This window comes from Periplaneta americana, chromosome 12 (genome assembly GCF_040183065.1).
Source record: "Periplaneta americana isolate PAMFEO1 chromosome 12, P.americana_PAMFEO1_priV1, whole genome shotgun sequence".
NCBI lineage: Eukaryota > Metazoa > Arthropoda > Insecta > Blattodea > Blattidae > Periplaneta > Periplaneta americana.
The window spans coordinates 55,227,102-55,252,431 of NC_091128.1; the positions used below are offsets into that span (position 1 = coordinate 55,227,102).

General features: G+C 37.3%; 1 protein-coding gene across 2 annotated transcripts in view; it reads left to right on the forward strand.

Moving 5' to 3' along the window:
• Positions 1-23,160, forward strand: part of LanA (laminin subunit alpha) — a 275,604-nt gene extending 252,444 nt beyond the window's left edge. Inside the window, exons 49-54 of one of the 2 annotated variants that reach the window (XM_069841346.1) lie at positions 782-937; positions 6,970-7,136; positions 9,284-9,529; positions 17,639-17,792; positions 18,567-18,794; positions 22,050-23,160. In XM_069841346.1, coding sequence (XP_069697447.1) covers positions 782-937; positions 6,970-7,136; positions 9,284-9,529; positions 17,639-17,792; positions 18,567-18,794; positions 22,050-22,324 — 1,226 coding nt within the window. In that variant the 3' untranslated portion in view covers positions 22,325-23,160. The remainder of the gene's footprint in view (positions 1-781; positions 938-6,969; positions 7,137-9,283; positions 9,530-17,638; positions 17,793-18,566; positions 18,795-22,049) is intronic. The other variant, XM_069841347.1, reaches the window with a different exon arrangement.
• The last annotated feature ends 2,170 nt before the right edge of the window (positions 23,161-25,330 follow it).

Sequence of the window (25,330 nt, forward strand, 5' to 3'; positions counted from 1 at the left end):
AACACATTTGACAGCCCTTGGAAATGTAAAAGAGCAATCTCAGACTAGTGGTCGGCTAGAAGAGATGTCTGTTTTAGCTTATATAAAGACTGAGGTCAGGTATAGAAACATTAATTTTTGTTGAAAAAACTACAATTGAAAAACCTCTTGTATTTTCTTCTTTATGCTTCTTGCGGCACTATCTCAAATTTTGTATAATAGTAGGTTTGTAAACCTTAGTTGGTTCAAGTAAGGCATCGGCCAGCCGCATCCGACTCCTGCTTGAGTGGGTGAGTAACCCTCTGCATGGCAGCACCTTACAGTTGATACAATTTGTTAGCACGGTCACATGTTGCTTCAGTAACATTATTTTATCACGTAACGTTATTTTCGTCTATTACACAGTCCTTTTGAGACAATAAGTATTGAACAATACAAATGTCAACATTGTTATTACTATCGACAAGATCATTTAAAGCATCACACAAACCACTATACTCACAGTTCAATTAACTGCTGTTTCTATTACCAGTAATGTCGCAACATATTACAGTAGAATCATCCAGTAATAGACACATTAGCACATTTTTTTGCACAGTTAATATGAAAAGAACTTGAACATTTCTTACATTTCACTGCACTGACCACTTTTAATTTACAATGCTTACAATTCAGTACAACAGACATGAAGGAGGAACACGTCTACACTCGACGAGAGCCAACTGCTAGCTTCTCATGGACACAGATTTAACTTCGTGGTATGGTATGTTAATTATATATTGCAAATTTTTTTTTTCCTCAGAAGAGCATGAAGTTGAAAAGCCAGAGCCAGAAGAAGAAATAACTCCACCTCCTCCAACTCTTCCAACTCCTGCACCCACACCAGCAGAAAGATGCCTCCTGCCATTGGAGCCAGTCAATGATACTGAAGTTTCCTCAGCAGATGGTTTTAGATTTGGTATGTAACTTGCTTCTTTATAATAGGTATTGTTTTCTTATGATGAATATGTAACGAAAGATCATATTTGTAATATATCATTTCTCCATTAATGTAGTGCAGAAGGGAATAAACTGTCTCCATTTAATGGCTTGCAAAGCAATGTTCAATTACAGCTTTGGAAATTGTACAAGAGTCAGTCAAATGAAAATGAGAAATCGGCTGCGCTGCCATAGGGGAAAGTTTTGGAGTTGATATACTGATTGAGAGCTGTATTGCCCAAGGTTAATCAATCTGCATGCGCAGCAGCAAGAAGAAGATGACGTTCACAGTAATGGAAGCGTCCAAGTTTTCTCAGCGTAGTGTGGTGCAGTTTCTAGCCACTGAAGGCGTTTCACCAAATGAAATTTATCGCCGTATGAAGAAGGTGTACGTGGATAACTACATGTCACGCGTCCGAATGTATGAGTGGACAAAGCGATACCAACAAGGGCAAACATCATTGGAGGATGACCCACGCCCTGACCAGTTCCGCACGGTCATCAAGGAAGAAAATGTTGTTGCAACAGACAATCTCATGTGGGCAGATCGGAGGTGTACAGTGGACGAAGTGGCTCAAAACCTCAATATCAATCATGGATCTGCATACACAATAATCCACGACCGATTGAAGTACCATAAAGTGGGTACCAAAATGTCTCACAGGTGAGCAGAAACAACAGCGAATGGGACTGAGTTTGCAACATCTGATGCATTATGAACAGGAGGGGCAGGCTTTCTTGGAACGTATTGTGACAGTGAATGAAACATGGTGCAAGCACTACAAACCACAGAGCAAGCGACATAGCATGCAGTGGAAGCATGACACATCACCATGCCCAAAAAAGTTCAGAAATTTCACATCCACAGGCAACGTGATGCTCATGCTGTTCTATGACTCAGAGGGTCCATTACTCTGCCACTTCATGGAGAGGGAGAATCTGTCACTTCCACTCAATACTCCGAAATCCTCCATACTGAATTGCTTTGTGCCATCAAAAACAAGCGACCTGGACATTTTCATGAAGGTGTCATTTTGTTACATGACAGTGCGCTACCACACACAGCTCGGCACACCATGGACACAATTCGGGACCTATGCTGGGAAGTGCTCGAACATCCCCCTTAAAGCCCTGACCTGTCACCTTGCGACTTCTAGATTTTCGGCAAGCTCAAAAGTGAAAGGCACCAGTTTGCAGCGGATGGTTACGTGATTGAGACAGTGCAGCAGTGGTGTCACCAGCAGCCAAAAGACTTTTATGAACAAGGTATCAAAAATCTGGTGAGCAGGTGGGATAAGTGCCTAAACACTGGTGGGTGAAGATTATTTTGAGAAATAAAATTCCTCTGCAGAGAAAAAATTCTTTCTCGTTTTCATTTGACTGACCCTCGTAGTTTGTGTATGACATGAAGTAATTTAAGGTACGGTTACACATCACTACTTTTTCTGCACAGCTTTTCTACTGCAATATAATCTAATTTTTATTTAGAGTTCAGTCTAAATGACGTATCATGGTTTAAAATCAATAACACTTACAAAATTAAGTGATCATTGTTTATTATAACATTGAAATGCAAACGTTTTCGCCCTTGGGCATCATCAGACATTTGACTCACAATATCTTATACAATTTTTACTATATATTAGCTGTGAAATACGTACCAGGTAATTTATGTTTACAATCTTGTGTACATTAATAAACAACTATTTGCATGGTTAACTCTATGGTAAGTAACAATCTGAAAATTTAAATGAATGCAGATATTAAAATTATATGTGATAAAATTGTAATTAAAATGTAATATTGGTCTTATATTTCTTAATTATAAAATTGTGATCATTAAAACAACATAATAAAATCATATGATTCCTCTTAAACTTCATAATAGGCCAATATATTTCTGTTAGTTGAATGTTTGTAGTGCGAGTATTGATCTCACTGTTTTGGCAATCCATCCAATAGGGGAATCGATTCTGTAATATAATTATTATGAGCAAATATTACTAATATATTCAAATATTAGTAATATTTGCTCATAATAATTATATTACTAATATATTCAAATATTAGTAATATTTGCTCATAATAATTATATTACTAATATATTTAAATATTAGTAATATTTGCTCATAATAATTATATTACTAATATATTCAAATATTAGTAATATTTGCTCATAATAATTATATTACAGAATCGATTCCACTATTGGATGGATTGCCAAAACAGTGAGATCAATCTCGCACTACAAACATTCAACTAAAAGAAGTATATTGGCCTATTATGAAGTTTAAGAGGAATCATATGATTTTATTATGTTGTTTTAATGATTACAATTTTATAATTAAGAAATATAAGACCAATATTACATTTTAGTTACAATTTTATCACATATAATTTTAATATCTGCATTCATTTAAATTTTCAGATTGTTACTTACCATAGAGTTAACCATGCAAATAGTTGTTTATTAATGTACATAAATTACCTGTTACATATTTCACAGCTAATATATAGTAAAAATTGTATAAGATATTGTGAGTCAAATGTCTGATGATGCCCAAGGGCGAAAACGTTTGCATTTCAATCTTATAATATACAATGATCATTTACTTTTGTAAGTGTTATTGATTTTAAACTATGATATGTCATTTAGACTGAACTCTAAATAAAAATTAGATTATATTACATTATATTGACTATATATCTCTATCATTATGCTTACTAAGATTTTCTACTGCAGTTGAAAAATTTACGCTTTGTGTTCACACAAGTAAAAGGTGGCATGCAGTGTGCTACTTTTCGTGCTGCGCAAATGAAGAGCTGCAAAAGTTGCGACAGATGGTTGCAAGTCAGTTCACACACAAGGCACCACTTTTGCAGTCACAGCTTAACTGCAGTTTTCCATATCAGTATTGATTGTTGAATGTATTTGTTAATACCAAATAGCTCATTCTCGTAAACATGATGGCGTGACATTAATATGCGTGTATAGAAACAATATAAATTATTATTGTGACATTTGGTTGGCAACACTGTTTTCAACTGCTCCAAAAAATTCAACAAAACTATTATAAAAATGTTGTGGCTGCAATCCAGAGAACCTAATTCACATGTCGCAACATGAAAAAGTTGCTAACAACTTGTTTGGTAGCCACTGTTTTCCGAGTTGCACTGTTGTTCACAGATTACAGTATGCAAATTGCACAGTATTTTGTACTATGTCGCTGCAAAAGTAGTGATGTGTTACCACACCTTTATTCATATATTATAGAAATTTTGCAAGCTAAAAATAAATTTCTTATTTATACAAATGCCATGAAGGATGTATGAATAATTTTAATGTACATGTACGTACACATTCATATTTTGTAGAAGGAAATTCTCAGTTCACTGTTTTAAGTCTTTAAGTCTTTTGGAATTCCTTTAAAAATTTGGAAAATTATTGCTATAGACATAATGAACTATTCTGTTCAGATTTTACGTAATCACCTGTTCATCTAAATTACTTTATATTGTATTTGATTATTAATAATTATTGAATGAACTTACCTTCCCAAGGATAGCTTCCTTTTGAAAGTAGTAATAATAGTAGTAGTAGTAGTAGTAGTAGTAGTAGTAGTAATAATAATAATAATAATAATAATAATAATAATAATAATAATAATAATAATAATAATATGAATAATACAAATTTCTATTTTTATGGGCTTAGTATGCTATGTGTTTTGGCAACCCTTACTGAAGGGCAGCTACCCTTGTGGGATTTATATTTAGACGTAATTAATCCATCCAAAACCTTTTGACTCGTAATCAGTTATTATTACTGAATATAATATTCCGTACTTCACTCTGATTGCATTTATTTACGAAATAAAATCAATTCTGTAATTTCTGGTATCGCTATGATGTTCAGTATTTTCACTAAATAGACCCTACTTAAATTGTGATTATGAAAATGATTTGTTACACCCACGGATATGGTTGAGGATTTTTTTGTCGAATACAGGGTGTCCGAGAAAGACCTGATGAAAAAGAAATAACTATATCTGTGAAACTATTGCATTTATTGTCGTGATGTTTACACATTAACAAAGAGAAACACAGTAAGTTTTAATGTACCTCTATATGGGCACCATTTGTGGCCCGGGCTATGTCCAGGTGATACTCAATCTCCTGCCACACACGCAAAAGCATCTCCAATGTGACTAGTCTTATTGCTTCGTAAATTCGGCCACGTAAGTCTGCAATAACGGTCACAGGAGTACGATACACTTCGTCTTTCACGAAATCCCACAGAAAGAAATTCAGTGTGGTCATGTCCGGCGACCGTGGTGGCCATGACATAGGCCCACCTCTTCCAATCCAACAGTCAGGGGATGTGTCATCGAGAAAAGCGCGCACATGGTTAGCATAGTGTGGGGGGGGGGTTTCCTCCGTCCTGTTGAAACACTGTTTCTGGTGGTAGTTGTAGGACAGCGTAATTTCGCAGAATATCCAGGTATGTGTCTCCTGTCACTGTGAGCTCTTGTCCATTTGGAAACGACGTTGTACACGCTGACTGACTTAAGTTCAGCCAGCCATAAAACGCATTCTGCTTCCTCTACTGTGGTAAGCATTGTTCGGTTGTTCACTTGATACACGCACAATTTGCATTCCTAGCTCTCAGAGCAAGACTGACTACATACGCTGTGCAGAACGAGCTTTTTCTCGTTTTCTCCTCGCGCAATGGTATGCACACACGCGTAACATGCTGCTACGTAACAAAACTTATTGAGTTACTATTTCTAATTGTGAAAACATTGAGGTAATAATTGTAATAGTTTCAGATATATAATTACTTCTTTTTCATCAGGTCTTTCCCGGACACCCTGTATTTCATACAATGATATTGTAGGTTACATTGTAAGCAATTTCTTCTCCTCCTCCTCCTCCTCCTCGAGGTATAAGCCCTAGTGGACTTTTTGGGTTCTGGAGTTGGATTGTAAATATTATGAACAGTACATTTTAAAAAGTACTAGGCATTACAGATATGGTTATTATCTGAGACTGAACTAAACATGTTTATTGAAATCTCACACAAATCTGAGTGAGAAAATATATATCATTGACAGAAATTATATCGATCTCCTCCCTTTGTAACCCTATTTTGTTTCATCTGTCCAACTTGAAAATGGTTTCTCTTTTAATTCTACAATAATGATCTCAATGTTGTCTCGGTATGAGCCATTTTATGCAAAATGAATATGTAACACACACATGCATGCACTTTTGAGTAAACTAAACTCAACAATACAGCGCTTTCAGAGAATACCAATATAGCACAACGTAATATTGTGATGAAAGACTAGCCTCATTTCATACGGAGTTGTATAGTAACGAATCGATATCCCTTCCCCGGTCCTCTCTCAAGCTAGCAAGTCGTAACCATACCTTTAGAGGCTTTTGTCACAAGCCTTGCAGCTTGCACTACTCTCTCCATACTGGAATGACTACCAACAGTGAACTTAATATATGGAAGGATTGGAGTGCAACCAAGTGTTACGATAGATTGTTATTACGAACTTATAGACCTACTCTTACTAGGAATAATTACTCAAATTTTTTTTGGTTAGGCTAAGCCTTAAAAGCTTCTTAAGAGCTTCGCCACTGCTAGCTAGTTTATAAACCAATAAAATCACTGAAAAATGGTAAGACAATAGCAGAAAGACAATTTTATTAGTGTTCAAACATTCTCATACTTGACCAACAGCAGGAGACAAAACAAAAGCATTGCTTACTGACTCTTACTTCTTGAAATTATCAACTTTTTAATAAATAAAAATGTCCTTTATCAGAATATTGTAATGGATTTTGTGTGTAATATCATTACTGTGTGAAGTATTACAAACAATAGAACATATTGTGTTAGCATTGTCAGATTTTCTTGTACTGTAGATGAAAGTTTCAAAATTAATATTTTATTATTATAAATCACTGAATGCTAATATAATTTATATATTTCTGTTGAAGGAACGGTTTTCGGAAGCCGACAAGAGTACACAGCTAACTCAGGCCGCATTAGAATGAGATATGATTTCTCACTTGATTTCAAGACTTCCTCTGAGGAAGGCATAATATTTTATGTAGGTGATGAACGTCATATTGACTTCATAGCTTTGTATATGAAGCAAGGCAAGGTATGTATGGTTTTAATTTATTTACTGATGAACTATTAAGTTATTTATATTAAATAAATAACAACTTCACTGTATTAATATTTAAATTATGGTGTTATTTTACCTGATTGACTAGTTTCGATGTTATATCAGTCATCTTCTGAATTCATTTAATTACTTTGTAGTTTTTTGGTTGACATCGAAAGCGTTGCCTCTGAAGTTGAAAAGGATTTGTGAACTTTTATTAGTAAGTTCGTATTACCGGTATGTTAAATATTGAGATTCTTTTTAAATTAAAGTGAAAGAAAGGATTCTTGTAATATACTTTACAATGTTATTACATAATTATTGGAATTTGAAGTTTACTGAAATTAATGTAAAAGTGGATCACAAAACAGATCCATTACCCAACAAGACTCATACAAAAATATTGAACTAAAAACTGCGTTGTTTCCTAATTTGGCTATCTATCAAATACCTATTATAATAGTTTTAATTGTAGATAAAAGACACGCCGTATACAGTACATCTATTTCTCCAAATTTCCTAATGACAAAATATGATTTAATAAAAATAATTCTATAAAACTGAATTTTATATGTGGGCAATTTTGTCTTAATGATTCCTGAGATCGTTTTTGTTTATATACAAGTACGAATATAATTAGACAGTTGCTGATCATGTCACTTGCTTTCGAGCATCGCAATATAAGGCTCTTAAGGGGTTAGGTGCAGCTTACAGCAATAAAATTTTTGGAAATATTCAACATTTTTTTCCTCCATTACTGTATCTTGTACAAAATTCAAAATGTTGGCAGTTCACTGTGCAGTGATGAAGCATTTCCCTCATAACTCATAAACTTGTTAACTTTTTCATGTTCTCTCTCTTGTATTTTATTGCTGAATCTCATGTTTACAATGTCATGATCTTTCAACTACATTCCTTAATAAATAATATATATATTTTTTTTGTGTTAGAAGAAAATACTGATATTTGACCATTTTCTTTTTTAAATGAATTTATTTTTTATCAGACAAACTATCAAAGGTAGAGAAGTGATCTTGCATCATATTGTAGATATGACATGCATAAATACACACAAAAAATTTCATCACAGAATGTTGGATAGTTTTTGAGTTATGTGGGAAATGCTTTATCACTGCACAGTGAACTGAATTTTGAAAAAAAAAAAAGGACCGGAACTCTTTTTTTTTTTTTTTGCATCCTGTTAGCACGTAGACAGGTCTGTGCTGCAAATTGCTCTGCACTGTAGTAAATGTTATCATTCTATCCATCAATGAGTCGTGTTGACTATAGAGTATACAGTTCAGAGAGATATAAATGTTAGTTTGTGTAGATGTGAAGCCAAGCAATCGTGACCTGTACCAGTATATAGTCTGAATACTGTAGCGGTGTTAGTTTTGGGTCAGTTTGGGCCAGGATTCTTCTCTTTAAGTGGAAGATTCCATTTTTGTTTTCACTTTCCTTGTGAATTTCATTGCATTTTTATGAATAATTATATTGATCATTCTAAACACAGTACCTTGGAATAGCCTAGGCCTTTTCTTGGTTATTTGAAATTGGACAGGCCTACCAGTATTACATCTTCATATCTGTTGGCATAAAATCTTTGAACTTGTTGAACAGTTTGAGCATGTTTCGTACCTTTTATACCTATCTTCTGCATTTCATCTAGTAGTTTACATTCTAGACTGAATCATAAGTAGCTATAAGTCTATAAAAATTGTCGAAACTGATTTTATATTGTCTATTTCATTTTAATTTCCTGGCTGTGTTTGTAGACTGATGGTTTTGAGAACCAGCTTGAGTTGTAAGTAGGTTAAGGAGGTCTTGATTAAATTTTTTTTGCGTCTTAGAAGGTGTCATCAAGGTGTCTTTTCCCTTGCAAATGGTGTACTTCTTGGATATGTAAATGCTTATTTTGTATAGATGTGCTGCAGGACATTTACGTTTGGTTGTCAATGTAAAGGCTGCTGTGAGTAACATCTTGTCATTTGTACTGCATGGCTGGTACGTGTACCGTTGCTATGCATATGAAAGCTGCTGAGCGGACGAAAAACATTTGACAGAGACACGCTGTATAAATTACATTTGTGCATCAGTTTGCTTGTTTGAAGTATTTCTCTATTAATTTTGTTATATTTCAGGTACACTATGGATTTAACTGTGGTTCAGGATCGTCAACAATGATGAGTGAAGATACTTACAATGATGGACAATGGCACTCAGTTACTTTCAATCGAATGCACACTTCTGGAAAACTTATTATTGATAAAAATATTGTGGGGGAAGGCTCTTCTAAAGGTGCTACAAAATCAATAAACATAGTATCACCATATTACATTGGTGGTATTTCACCGAATGTATCAGGCGAAGCAAAGTTCAATGTTAAGGTAAGGGTATTAAGAACAGTGATATGTCCAAAATACTTTGTCATTAATATAATAGGAGCACTCTTGTAATTGATAATCATGCGAGAAATAAGGAAATTCTACATTTTTGTGACTTAATCTAGCCTCCTACACTGGCTACCTAAGACATTGTGAAGTTGGTCATTGGAATAGCAGAGTTAAGGCATCATGTTACTGTAATAGTTGAAATTACAGACAAAGAGGACTCAAAGAGTGGCAGTAGATAGAATTCCCTTGGTATTAGTGGGTGAACTATCTCACTACTGTTTTTTTTTTCTGAAAGTGGATAAATCGTAAAACAGTGAACGGCAGTAGGGGAAGTTATCCCCACCCTTGCTGCTCGGCACTTCGCTCGCCTGCTCTCGCTCTGTACTGTCTACCCCACTTCGGTGGATCACTGCCTACCGCCTCGCACGTATTTCATATTTTACAACACAACACAATACAACCAAATTTATTTGCATTAGACAACAACCACATGTAATGTGCATTAGACACTACGTTTTTTCCTCGAACTAACACATACTTTGAATAAAACAACACTGGTGGATCACTGCCTACCGCCTCGCACGTATTTCATATTTATGTTTCATATATAAGTTTTTTCCTCAAGCTAACACATACTTTGAATAAAACAACACTCATCTGTTAACTGTGCACTGTCCTCGAAGTAACACAATAGTCACCAGAGCCTCGTTTGCTGTAATCAGGACCCGCCATGTGACTGTTCATCACTACACGTGGTTCCGTCTGTACTCGAAGCTGGACACGGACACAATGAAGCTCTACCAGATGCGTTAACACTTATGCCACTCCCGCAGTCAACCCCTACCAAGCTAAATTCACAAGCCCGCCACTTTCTACCCACTCTATTCGGTCATTGTCCCCCGTGCCACATTGCATTTCTGCAATACGTTATGGCAGTTCCCTTGAACATAAATAGATTCATAATCTCGGTAGCCGAGAGGTCTAAAGCGTGACCAAAAAGCGTGCGTGCGTTTTGTTAGGAAGATCAATAGATCGAATACTGCCCTCTGCAAAGTCATAAGAAAAAAAAAAAAAAAAAGAGACATCAAGCAAGGAAGAGAGAAGGAGAGGCTGGAAAAAGAGAGAGAGAGAGAGACAGAGAGAAACAGAACGAAGTTCGTCTTTTGCTTCGTAGATGCCGCATTCAATCTTTCTGTTCCACTTTCCTCCACTAGATGTCACCCCACCCCAAACCACTATTTCCACTGTTTCCTGCTAGAGAGTGTGGTGAGCTTGTAGGGGAAAAGTGGAAAGGGGTCGTGGGCAGAGCTTAGTGTTCGCTGTTTTACGATTTTCCTCTGAAAGCGAACCTCATTGTTCATTTCATGTAAGTAGAATGAATCTCAGAAGCATTCTGGAAGTTATGACAAAGGGCAAAATTATTTTCCTTCTCTTCCAGTCCTTACCTAGGTGTTTCATTGACTGAGCTATCCTGACCTTAAAACAGATAACATGCAGGTGGAAAGCAAAGATTACGTATACAATTTTCACTTTTTATTATTTCTTACGAGTAATTGAGGACCGTTTTTGCAAAACTTGCTAACTGAAAAAACTAAATTTTACAGGAGAGACAAAACACTATAGTAAGCAAGTTTTGCTGTATGTCTTACTAATAGGAGAAAGCAAGTTTTGAAAAAACGATCACACTTTGACACACTACAATGAAGAGAAATAACCCAATTTCACTAAGACGCTTTGAACATCATGTAGAGGCCTGCCTTATGTTAACGAATCCATCAAAATCCCAATTTTGCAAATTTTGCAGTTAGCAAGTTTTGCAAAAACGGTCCTCAATTACACAAATGGCTCTGAGCCACTGTTCTATCCAGGACAGTACAATCGGCTACAACTTGCCCAAAATCTATGCTTCAGTGACTGACCATGACAATATCTTTAAAAAATATTGGAGTGCAAGAGGTCAAATGACTTTATTGTCAAATGCCTGGCATGAGAAAACAACAACATATTTCTGTGTGTGTGTGTGTGTGTGTGTGTGTGTGTGTGTGTGTGTGTGTGTGTGTGTGTGTGTGTGTGTGTGTGTGTGTGTGTGTGTGTGTGTGTGTGTGTGTGTGTGTGTGTGTGTGTGTGTGTGTGTGTGTGTGTGTGTGTGTGTGTGTGTGTGTGTGTGTGTGTGTGTGTGTGTGTGTGTGTGTGTGTGTGTGTGTGTGTGTGTGTGTGTGTGTGTGTGTGTGTGTGTGTGTGTGTGTGTGTGTGTGTGTGTGTGTGTGTGTGTGTGTGTGTGTGTGTGTGTGTGTGTGTGTGTGTGTGTGTGTGTGTGTGTGTGTGTGTGTGTGTGTGTGTGTGTGTGTGTGTGTGTGTGTGTGTGTGTGTGTGTGTGTGTGTGTGTGTGTGTGTGTGTGTGTGTGTGTGTGTGTGTGTGTGTGTGTGTGTGTGTGTGTGTGTGTGTGTGTGTGTGTGTGTGTGTGTGTGTGTGTGTGTGTGTGTGTGTGTGTGTGTGTGTGTGTGTGTGTGTGTGTGTGTGTGTGTGTGTGTGTGTGTGTGTGTGTGTGTGTGTGTGTGTGTGTGTGTGTGTGTGTGTGTGTGTGTGTGTGTGTGTGTGTGTGTGTGTGTGTGTGTGTGTGTGTGTGTGTGTGTGTGTGTGTGTGTGTGTGTGTGTGTGTGTGTGTGTGTGTGTGTGTGTGTGTGTGTGTGTGTGTGTGTGTGTGTGTGTGTGTGTGTGTGTGTGTGTGTGTGTGTGTGTGTGTGTGTGTGTGTGTGTGTGTGTGTGTGTGTGTGTGTGTGTGTGTGTGTGTGTGTGTGTGTGTGTGTGTGTGTGTGTGTGTGTGTGTGTGTGTGTGTGTGTGTGTGTGTGTGTGTGTGTGTGTGTGTGTGTGTGTGTGTGTGTGTGTGTGTGTGTGTGTGTGTGTGTGTGTGTGTGTGTGTGTGTGTGTGTGTGTGTGTGTGTGTGTGTGTGTGTGTGTGTGTGTGTGTGTGTGTGTGTGTGTGTGTGTGTGTGTGTGTGTGTGTGTGTGTGTGTGTGTGTGTGTGTGTGTGTGTGTGTGTGTGTGTGTGTGTGTGTGTGTGTGTGTGTGTGTGTGTGTGTGTGTGTGTGTGTGTGTGTGTGTGTGTGTGTGTGTGTGTGTGTGTGTGTGTGTGTGTGTGTGTGTGTGTGTGTGTGTGTGTGTGTGTGTGTGTGTGTGTGTGTGTGTGTGTGTGTGTGTGTGTGTGTGTGTGTGTGTGTGTGTGTGTGTGTGTGTGTGTGTGTGTGTGTGTGTGTGTGTGTGTGTGTGTGTGTGTGTGTGTGTGTGTGTGTGTGTGTGTGTGTGTGTGTGTGTGTGTGTGTGTGTGTGTGTGTGTGTGTGTGTGTGTGTGTGTGTGTGTGTGTGTGTGTGTGTGTGTGTGTGTGTGTGTGTGTGTGTGTGTGTGTGTGTGTGTGTGTGTGTGTGTGTGTGTGTGTGTGTGTGTGTGTGTGTGTGTGTGTGTGTGTGTGTGTGTGTGTGTGTGTGTGTGTGTGTGTGTGTGTGTGTGTGTGTGTGTGTGTGTGTGTGTGTGTGTGTGTGTGTGTGTGTGTGTGTGTGTGTGTGTGTGTGTGTGTGTGTGTGTGTGTGTGTGTGTGTGTGTGTGTGTGTGTGTGTGTGTGTGTGTGTGTGTGTGTGTGTGTGTGTGTGTGTGTGTGTGTGTGTGTGTGTGTGTGTGTGTGTGTGTGTGTGTGTGTGTGTGTGTGTGTGTGTGTGTGTGTGTGTGTGTGTGTGTGTGTGTGTGTGTGTGTGTGTGTGTGTGTGTGTGTGTGTGTGTGTGTGTGTGTGTGTGTGTGTGTGTGTGTGTGTGTGTGTGTGTGTGTGTGTGTGTGTGTGTGTGTGTGTGTGTGTGTGTGTGTGTGTGTGTGTGTGTGTGTGTGTGTGTGTGTGTGTGTGTGCGTGCGTGCGTGCGTGCGTGCGTGCGTGCGTGCGTGCGTGCGTGCGTGCGTGCGTGCGTGCGTGCGTGCGTGCGTGCGTGCGTGCGTGCGTGCGTGCGTGCGTGCGTGCGTGCGTGCGTGCGTGCGTGCGTGTGCGTGTGCGCGCGCGCGCGCGCGCGCGCGCGCGCAATTACATGTATTGGGGTTGTCTTATAAATGCATTTGCTTTGTTACGTTTCAACCACTAACCCAGCACAGCTACAACAGAGAAGTTGCCGAGCAATCTGTGATACAATGTGAAACTTATTTACAAAACATTAAACACAAGGTCTTTGAAAGCAGAGAAGACAGTAAAGTTTTGTAAACAAACTTTATTTTGTACAGTATGAACCATTATTATAGGCAGTATATACCCAATTTTCTGGAAGCTTATAAATTCCATTTTTCCTAAATTTGACGATTTTCTGGTTGATGAACTGTTCCTTGTTGAGTCTGCAGCATTCCAAGGAAGTGAGGCGTTCGCCATTAAGGAAATTCTGCAGGGATCTGAATAGATAAAGTCAGAAAAGCAGTGTCTAGAGAATAGAGATAATACATCCCAGTCAGAATTCCACAACTTTTTGATGCGTCGCCATAGAAGTATGTGATCTGCCATTGTCGTGCTGAAAGACGACTCCACCACTATTTGCCAATTCCGGTCTTTTCTCTTCAATGGCTACATTCAACTGAGAACAGTATTTTTCACCAGTAGGAAGAAATTCGTCATACAGAATTTCTTTCCAATCCCACCAAATGCATATCATAACCTTCCTTGGATAAAGCTCAGGTTTAGGAACTGGTAATGGTGGTTCCCCTTTTTTGCGCCATGATTTTCTCTTTTGGTCGTGTCGTACATAATCCACTTTTCATCTCCTGTGATCAGCTGTTTCAGAAAAGGATCATTTTGATAGCGTCCCATTAAGGCAGGGCTAGGCATTGGGAGTGAATCCAAACTCTAAACAAGGACGCTTAATATTCATCTGTCATAGCATCAATGCTGCGCGGTGTTTGACGGGGAAGAAAGGGTTTGAAGAGAAGTCATATGGCTCCCCGTGAGAGAGCAGAATTCGCTCTTGATGCCCAGCTCTGCATTAAGGAATCATAGATGGATATGTGCTGAACCAAATTCTCTTCACTCAGTTCGTGCAGAATCCATATATCACCAAGATTTACGTAACCAAGTTTCTTCAAATGCCACACTACACTAATATGAGATAAGTTCAGCTCCTTTGCCATCTCTCGAGTTTTCATCCAAATAATATCCTTTATTCTTTCCAGTCTGTAATCACAGGTCGTCCAGTGCGAGGTTTGTCTTTTTGTTGTTTAGTCAACTGTCCGAAGACAGGTTTGAACCTCATAAGTTACATCAATAAGGCATCACTCATGAGGCAACTAGGCCAGGAGATAATGGGTAGGGTGGCCAGTTCCTTTCCCCCTCCAATGCATACATCGCCGAGTAGCTACATATTTCACTAATCAGACTTCACATGCATACAAACAATTGTTCTTCCTCTGACACATATCGTCAAGTGAGATGTACTGCCTGATAATATATTTTCTAAATCATAGACATCAGCTCAAAGAATTTGAGTGACCACAAGGGTCCTGAATGCAATAAACATGTACAATATAATGTGATGTGATACATTAAAGAAAAAAGAAAGTTAATTGTTTAAGGCAAATATAAGTGGATTAATTGAAATAGAGATGATGATGTAATATTTGAAGGGAATCCTTGATAATATTTATAAGAATAGACATTACATAATCAAAAGGAATGTGAAGTTCCTTAAGATAATTCCATGTGAATTTTGTAATAGAACTTCTACTGCCAAACAGCAAACCAATGACAGACCATTGTTTAAGAGGGACGTTGTACTTTTGAGAAAGATACGGCAGACAAGGTTCATATATGGACTTCTTCTCAATATCAACTTCGGTGGCTTGATTTAGGTTCCTTTCGAAATGGATAGTAGGGTCAACAACAAGAGCCCGTTTTAAGCGTCCATTAATAGCAATAATGTCTGCCCATCTGAAAGCACCATCTGATGATACACACTGTACTTCCTCATGAATCGCCCAATTTAAAGTTTTTAACGATGTCACCAAAGCATGTCGTACACGATGATGCCTAGCATTGATCAGCAGCTCGCCTTTAGGGCATTGTCCAAGCACGTGTTCAAGTGTTTCAAGCTCACTACAGTCTGGATGACGGCAGTGGGTTGTGCTTAGAGTTCTGCCCGGTATTGCACGAACCGCCAAAATATTGCTTGACATTTTTAAAGCATTGGTCCATTCTGAGGAAGATAGGCCCTTTCGATTGCTTACCCATGAGTTAGCCTTGGGGAGATCACTATAAACAATAATCCCTTTACCACGCAAGGTATGGTTTGTCCAAGTTTGGAATGCGTCATTTCTTAAGTGTTTACGAATTTTACGACCTGACCAGTTGATAGCATCAATATCAGCCAGAACCTCAATCAGAGGTAAAGGTTTGTTTTGTAGGGAGAAATTTCCAGCTCCACTTTTGACATGCCTGATCCATCACTCCATATTCTCCGTAAACAGCACAAATTTTTTCATTTGGTTTGTGAGATGGTTCTCCCCTCACGATAATAAAGCTGCATAAAATGCCGAAAATGTTCCTTTTTGCCTTCCATGTTATTTTTTTGTAAACATCCACAATTCCATCATATGCATCCAACGTCAATCACAAACACGTACTGATGTATCCAATAGTGGACCTGGTTGTTGAGCCCTATGTCGCAAGGTGTTTGGGCAGCTATGATAATTTGGCTGTACGTTACCAGACATAAAGTCCAGGATTATAATGTCCATGAAATAATGTCCACGTTGAAAATGTCCATGTTAAATTGTCCAGAGTCAAAATGTTCATAGTTCTATAATATCCACTTCACTCTGATGTCCAGAGTCATAATGTCCATAGCTTCATAATGTACACTATATCCATTGTTCAAGTAGTTATAGTAATCTATGTAAAAATTTTCAAGTACAAAACTAACCAGAACTGAAATTTTTGAAGATGGAACGAAATCCTCAGTTAGTGCCATCACAGAAGAGTAAGCCACTTCTTTCTTTTCGTGGGTACCTGTACCAACGTCATGACTTTAATAGAGATAGGACAAAAATATATTGGTGATGCAGGGAAAGAAAATTTGTAATGCTGCAATGATAACTAACAGCAACCTGGATAACATTTGGGTTTTGCGGGATGGCACAGATAAGCATTTACAGTGCCGATGAAGCAGGTATAGAAGTAGAGTGCATCTTGAACTGTGTTAAGGCAAGAGGGAGAGCATCGACTGGACATCATCCATCCATTTGGCGATTTATACAGTGCCTAAAGCATGAAGGAAATGAAATTTGGAGACAAATATTGCAAGCAAGAGGGGGGCATACACAAATTAAAGAGCCGGTGAATAAAATGTATTTGACGAATCAAAGACAAATTCTTCAGATTATGAGAAACTACAACAGGCACAAAGAAAATGGAGAAATTCTCATATAGCTACCTTAAAAGTATCGGTTACCATCTTAAAAGTGGGGCTCCTGTTCCCGATGATTAATAACTTATTTGTACGAGTTATGGAATAAAATTTATTGTGTTCTATTCAAGCAGAATTTTCCTTTGAACTTGGACATTATGGACGTTTGACACTATGGACATTTTCACCTTACGAATGTTTTATCATATGATCTTTCTGTCGTATGGACATTTAGTACATGGACATTTTCACCATATGGACATTTTGACAATATGGACATTTTGACCTTATGGAGGTTTTATCATATGGACGTTCTGTAGTATGGACTATATACGGTGGAAGCGGCTGTACAGAGGGTAGAGTGTCTTCAGGCGGAATAGATGAAACTTACGATAAAAAAGAACAATCTTATGAGACAACTCCAATATATAGACACATAGGATTATGTAATGTTTAATTACAGATAATTCTGTTAGTAAGGCACAATAATAAAATAAATAAGAAAATTCAACTTACTAGGCACAGTACTAAACAAACTTACTTCTAAGTGTATCCTAAATACTATTTAACTCTTCTTTTTAAAAAATTCACAACAAATAAGAAAAGCACCAGTATAGTCTTAGTTTTTACTTCGTTACTTCAGTGTATTTATTTTTCTAACTTGTCTGTAAAATTTTCTTACAGAATGTGAACACCTCATTTGAAGGTTGTCTGCGAAATATTGCCTTAAATGGAAAGCCACTGACTGATCTATTACGTTCTGTGGGTGTTATTCCATGCTCCGATAAAGTGGAACCTGGTGTGTTCTTCCCACACACAGGAGGGCACATCGTTGCTAGTAAGTATTAAGTGTTACGATACAAACAGTTATACATCTAGATTACACAACTTTTAACACTGTATCACTCGGAATATGTATGATAAGACTGTCTTGTGTTAAATTCTAACGTACCTTGTTTACATCACAGCCATAACAAAATTACAAGACACCTCCACATATGCAGAACACATCACAAATGCTAACCACACCTACAGAGACATCAACACAGACATGGAAATACTACACATCCAACCAAAAAACCAGAAACTAAACATACTAGAACAATATGAAATATACAGACACACAAAAACACACCGCATTGAAATTCTCAACACACAACTCAGTTTCAAAACACACACACTCTTTGACTCTACACAATACCACAGGAATACACCCGCCAAGACCAACAACGACCAGTTCTGAAGATGACCCATAAATAGGTCGAAACATGTAAACGAGATATGTTGAAATTTAACACAGGAAAGTCTTACCATACATATTCCGAAGTTTTAATTTGCATCTCATTATCACGAGAGTACTTCTCAGTATTTCGAAATACCGTGCTGGAAATAATCCTAAGGGAAATAGTGTTATTTTAAAATAGAAGTACGTAGGAAGAAGTTTAAAGTTGATTTCTCTGTTCATTTCAGGATCAGAATCCAAATGTCCAAGATCCAGATTCTGTTATATTTTCTTCACCACTGTATCATGATGTGATTTGCAACTGTAACTGACATAAAAGGCATTGTATTATTCTTACAATTGTACTACTTGCATTTCTTCGCCTTACAGGTCCAAACTTCAGAGTGGGTGTTTCAATTGATATCATGATGGATATCAAACCTCGAAAAACTTCAGGAGTTTTACTGTCAGTACATGGCAAACGCGACTTTCTACTGCTGCAGATGGTGAATGGTGTAATGAAGTTCAGTGTAGACAATGGGAAGGGTGCTATTTCAGCCCAATTTACACCTCCACATGAACACTACTTCTGTGATGGCAATTGGCACACTATACAAGGTATTCAAAGTATTTTAAGTTAGAGACTTAATTATTTATACTGAGAACATGCACAGCCCTTAAATTATTAAGAAACTGCTGGCAGGAAACTGTAACAAGCTACCGGACGTAATACCTAATCCCTGCAGGAATAGTGATACTATTTTAAAATTATAAAAATTATGTTTTATTTAACGATGCTCGCAACTGCTGAGATTATATCAGCGTCGCCAGTGTGCCAGAACTTTGTCCCATAGGACTTCTTTTACATGCCAGAAAATCTACTGACATGAGCCTATCACATTTAAACACACTTAAATGCTATTGACCTGGGCTGGGATCGAAACCGCAATCTCGAGCACAAAGGCCAGCACTATACCGACTGTGCCACCCAGGCCGATTTTTTAAATTATTTAATATAATATTACTTTGTTTAATAAATGAACTACAGTTTTCATTACTTGTTTCATTGTTGTTCTCCTTCTCCTACTGACCACCACTACCACCACCACCACAACCACCACCACCACCACCACCACCACCATCACCACCATTATTGCAATAATAATATCACTGCCTTAATCTTCTTTCTTTTTCATCACCATAGATAAGATTACAGAAGTTGCCTACTCTTTATGCCAGGCTAATCTGGATTAGTTCAGTCGACTGGATTGGCCTTGCGTAATGATCCCAACAGAGTAGACGACCCTTTGGTCTTATTTATATGCCCTGATGATGGAACCTGTATGTAGTTCCGACATGTTGGAAATGTCAAGTTCCAGGACACGGTGGATTACCCAGAAGCCTAATTCTTATTAACAACCTTATTTTTACAAACAGAATATGAAAATATGACTTTCGTTCCATATTTTATATATAAAATTATATTTTTAATATGGTAGTGCTATTGAAGTCGTGAATATATTAGGAGAAAATCCACAAATGATTAGGGAAAACACGGGAATTTTACTTCAAGCAAGTAAAGAGATAGGTGTGGAAATAAATCCCAAAAAGACAAAGTATATGATTAAGTCTCGTGACGAGAATATTGTACGATATGGAAATATAAAAATTGGAAATTTTTCTTTTGAAGAAGTGGAAAAATTCAAATACCTGGGAGCAACAGTAACAAATATAAATAATACTCGGAAGGAAATTAAAAACAGAATAAATATGGGAAATGCCTGTTATTATTCGGTTGAGAAACTTTTATCATCCAGACGGTTGTAAATTAAATGGAATTCTAACAGAATTCTTTGCAACAATCATTATCGTGCATTTAAACGTTCTTGTACTTTATTGAAGGTAAGCAGTACAGTTGTCAATTATGATACTGAACGTGAGCAGTCCGTACTTTCTTAGTTTGAGTGTTCAGAAGTACAGTCACATTAAGAATGTCACAAAAACGTAAACGTTTGTCACTAAAAGAGAAAGTGGATATTGTGAAGCATAGTGAGAAGGAGAAATTAAGTGTTCGTGAGCTGGCCACAAAGTTTAATGTGGGAAAAACTCAGGTTAGTGAAATTATGAAAAACAAGGATGTTATTTTAAAATCATACACTGTGAATGCAATTCTAGATTTCTTTGTGTAAGGTAAATTGTACAGTGACTGATTTTTATTTCATTTACAAAACATTTACTGATGCGATTTCTCTCTGGATGAATATTGTAAACAATACACTGTCTACTGTACTATACTGTAAAATATAGTGTTGAATATGTGTGAGAAATGTTAATGTACTGTATACATACTAAAGATTTTCTAAATAGCGGACACTTCTCAATAATGGAGATTTAATTTTTCCCCGGAGGTGCCCACTATTGGGAAGTTTCACTGTACAGTACTTTCTGATGTAATCTACACACAAACACACACAGATATACAGTAGCGTGCAAATTAATCCGAACAACGTAATTACTTATGCAAAAACACTCAAACGGGATAAAAAAAAAAAGGATCTAAGACATACCTCAGTAATCTATGTGGCCTCCCTTGTTCCTAATAACAGCTCTGAGACGATTTGGCATGGATTCCACTAATTTCCCACAAATATTCTTCATTTCTTCATCGTGAAACCATACACCAATGAGGGCAGAAATCATTTTCTCCTTTGTAGAACAATCCATTTTTTGCATTCTTCTTTTGCAAATTGACCACAAGTTCTCAATGGGGTTGATGTCGGGTGAGTTGCCTGGCCAGGGGGTACCTGAATATTCTTCTTGTTGAAGAATTCTGTAGTTTTTCGAGATGTATGGCATGGTGCCAGGTCTTGTTGGAACACACCTCTGCCATCCGGAAATGATTTTTGCAGCTGGGGTACGATTCTGGTTTCCAATAAGTGAATATATTTGTCAGAATTCATCATTCCCTTGATAGGTATTAATGCTCCAGGCCCTTCATGTGTAAAACAACCCCAAAACATTACTTTAGGGGGGTATTTGGGTGCTTTTTGGAGATGAGCTGCTGTTACTTTTTCGGATCCTTTCCGTACGTAAGAAACACGGTGGCCGTGTACCTCGAAATGAGACTCATCGGAAAAAAGTACATTTTTCCAGTCATTCACTGTCCAGTGTTGATGTAATTTTGCCCACATTAAGCGTTTTTTGCACATAACAGGGGTTAGCAGTTGCTTCTTAATAGGCTTACAAGCCCTTCGTCCAGCTTCCAAAAGCCTACGCCGCACTGTTGTGACGTGAATATTCGCCCCAGTGGTAGCCATTAACTCGCGGGTTAAGTCAATAGCAGTTAGTCTAGGATTTAATTTACTTTTCCTGACAATTAAACGATCATCTGCACGTGAAGTCTTCCTTTTCCGGCCACAGTTTCCTTTTTTCTGGGGTGTGATGGATCCAGTCTCCCTGTATCGTTTTATGATCGAATTAACAGTAGCCAAACCGATGTGAAATTCTGCAGCAATTTGCCTCAGTGTCATAGAAGAATGCTCTGCTAATGTTATAATTTTAGACCGTTTTCGTGGAGTTGTATCCATTTGTGAAGACGACAGAATGTACACAGGATTGCAGTATTAAGTCTTCAACACAACTGAAATGCTTATAAGTACAAAACGACAGGCAAAATGTCACATATTATAAAAAAAATGACAGACCTTCAACAATGGAATTACACGTACTACAGATGTCAATTAAAGCGGTATGAGCAGCTGTGAGGCCAACAATGACAGAAAATGTAAAAATATGTCGTGTTCGGATTAAATTGCACGCTACTGTATCTGTTATTGTATATCGTATTCTATCATATGTTTTTCATGTTTTCAGCTGTGAAATCAAAGAATGTAGTAACGCTGTCAGTAGATAAATCATCAGTTGACCCGGGCATTGGTATTCCTGGTTCGTCATCAACTGACACTCGCGATGCTCTCATTGTTGGTAACTACAATAGAACTCTTCCTGAACGACGACTCCGTGGATTACAGACAAGAGAATTCTATGTGGGTTGTATTCGCAATTTCATGATTAATGAAGTTCGTGAGAAGCTGGACGCTTCTCATGCACGTGGTGATGTGAAAGTCAGCGTCTGTCCAACAACATAGGCTTAGAATAACATTGCAAAAAGGTTGTCATTTAACGTCATTATCACCAGAGACAACGAATATTTCACATTCTACTTCTGAGATAATTTTGATTATGAAGTAATTTATTTTTGTTCTTTCATACTCTAGAAGTACTTACCTAGAACAGTATTGCTGTAGCTACAACTTTTTTATTTCATGTGTGGATACCTCAAGTGTGACATCTTTATGTATCATGCAAGTCATAATATAGTTTATTTTTGCGTCACTTAACATCAGTTCTAAATCACTGTACTATATTAAAATTCGTTAAAAAATGTTCGAATTCTTTCTGAAATAACACTTCACAAGTTACCATTATAGCCTATCATGCTATTTAACGTACTGACATTGACTTTCTTCTCTTTGCGTGCTTAGATTGTAAAATGTAACACGAAATTTCAGAACAACCTGCATATTTATGTGCTTATTAAACTCATTTTCTTCTTCCTTTAAAGGTCATTGCGTTAGAGTTCTTTATTCATTAGTTAAGTTCATTCTAGTAAAATACAAAAAAGTTACATTTATTCCTATTGTGATATGAGTTTGTACTATAGCAGTAACTGGACACTGTAACATAATAAAAGAAGATATTGTTAACCAAAAATAAAAAAAAAACCACAAAAATAAATTATTTCATAACTCACTGGAAAGCAATTATTTTCTGTCTTCAGTATTGTATGTTACATGGACATCATTCTGTTTGTATTTAATTTGGTAATTGAAAGTATTGGCGAAGACAGCTTCGTAGGTACTGTAAATGCCAGATGGGGGAAAGTGCGGAAATAAACATTATTTTTATTGCGTCACATTTATATGTGTGTTAATATTTGAGTTAAACACAAGTGTTTCAATCATTTTCTATCACTGAATTTAGTTCAGATTGATTGAAATAAAAACCATTTTACAGAAAGAAGAGAAGCTCAAAATGACAACCTTTATTGTGTACTGTAAATTCTGATTTGACTTTTTTAATTCCAGTCGCAAGAAACCAAAAACTGTATTTAGCTCGTAAAATGTAGGCTTTTTTAATGTAGAACTTGCTATTTTAAGTATTAAAGCAATTCGATTATTATTATTGCTATATTGTATTTTTGTACTTTGTCATTCAATCTCCATTGTATTTTCTTATCATAACTTCAATACTGTACCTAATTATTAATAGTGCAAAAGGAACGTTCTCATGTTTGTACAAATGCTTTGTTACTGTATGTCTGGAATACATTCTTTTAATGCTTTGTTTCTTGAATCTGTTAACATCTATGTTCAGTTATTTGTAGTCACCTATTGTGGAAATATATACTTCCTCATGTGATATTCTGACTCTCTTGTACAATTTGGAAATACAGTAAAACCTCGTTAATATGCTCCCATTTATAACAATATCCCGTTCATTACACTCTTTTTTTACAGTCACTGGTCATTCCATATAAAATCCTGCATCATTTTGCTCTCTCGTAACACTTCCAAGTCTCGCTTGTAGTGATTTTTTTCATCATCATCATAATCATCATCAACATCCTGTCAAGTACTAGTCCCAAAAGAACTGTTACGGCCTGAAAAAAGCGATTTTCTTGCCATCTTTTCATAGGTCGACCAAGTGACCATTTCCCATTTGGACGATACTTCATTTATTGCCTTAGGGATCCTGGATGAAACCATTCTTGAGACGTGTTTCTTCCATTTTAACTGATATCTGAAGATATAGTCCAGTATTGATGACACATTAAGTTCTTGAAGGATATCTTCTTTTTTCTTTCGATTCCATTTAGTGTAGCCAGCTGTTTGGTGCATGAATCTCATCTCGCAAGCTGTTAGTCTGCTTTCATCTTTTGTCCTTATAGTCCACGCTTCACTCCCATAACATAAGACTGTTCGAGCTATTATTTGATAAAGACGAGTACAAGTTGATTTTTGTAGTAATGAATGTTTTAAAACTCTATTAATGATGCCCATTGATTTGTTGAATTTTACAATTTTCTCTGATAAATCCAAATTTTCAACAAAAGAAAGTTTATATCCTAAATAATTAAACTCATTAACTCTTTCCAAAATTGTGTTATTTAAACAAATTTTGCTTGGTATTGGGTATTTACCACAAAAGGCCATTAGTGATTTTTTTTGGATCGGAAATGAGTAAAAAATTCCATATAAGCTTAAATTGCGAAACTTGTAATGTTTTAAACACATGGTGAAAAAATGCGGTGCTGAGACTATACTGAGGGTCACTGCACCACGAGTACAAGAAATAAATTTCACCTTCTACCTGAAAGAACCCTCCAATAGGCACTGCCAGAATTGCACTTACTGGTACTTTCCTTTGTATGAAAGCATTTTAATACTCAAAAGGCTCCCTGTCAGTACATCCCTGTCATTTCTGTAAAATTTAGTATCCTTTGAATTCTGTGGAATGTGCAGTAAGTTTGCAGTGCAAAATGGGATAACAACCTGTGAGATGAATGCCCCTTTCGTCATGGATGATGACGAGGATTGGGCTGCTGTACAGGAGAAGTTGGGTGAAGTTAACATGGAGGATTATGTGTCAGTTGACAATGATCTAGTGACCTCAGAAATCCGCGATGTTGACGACATGATTGCAAATCATACTACCACTACTGGCCAAGATGAAGATAGTGATGAGGAAATTGAATCTGCAGAGGAAAGTGTCCCCACACCAAACGAAAGTTAACATAGAGGATTTTGTGTCAGTTGACAATGATCTAGTGACCTCAGAAATCCGCGATGTTGACGACATGATTGCAAATCATACTACCACTACTGGCCAAAATGAAGATAGTGATGAGGAAATTGAATCTGCAGAGGAAAGTGTCCCCACACCAAACGAAAGTTAACATAGAGGATTTTGTGTCAGTTGACAATGGTCTAGTGACCTCAGAAATCCGCGATGTTGACGACATGATTGCAAATCATACTACCACTACTGGCCAAGATGAAGATAGTGATGAGGAAATTGAATCTGCAGAGGAA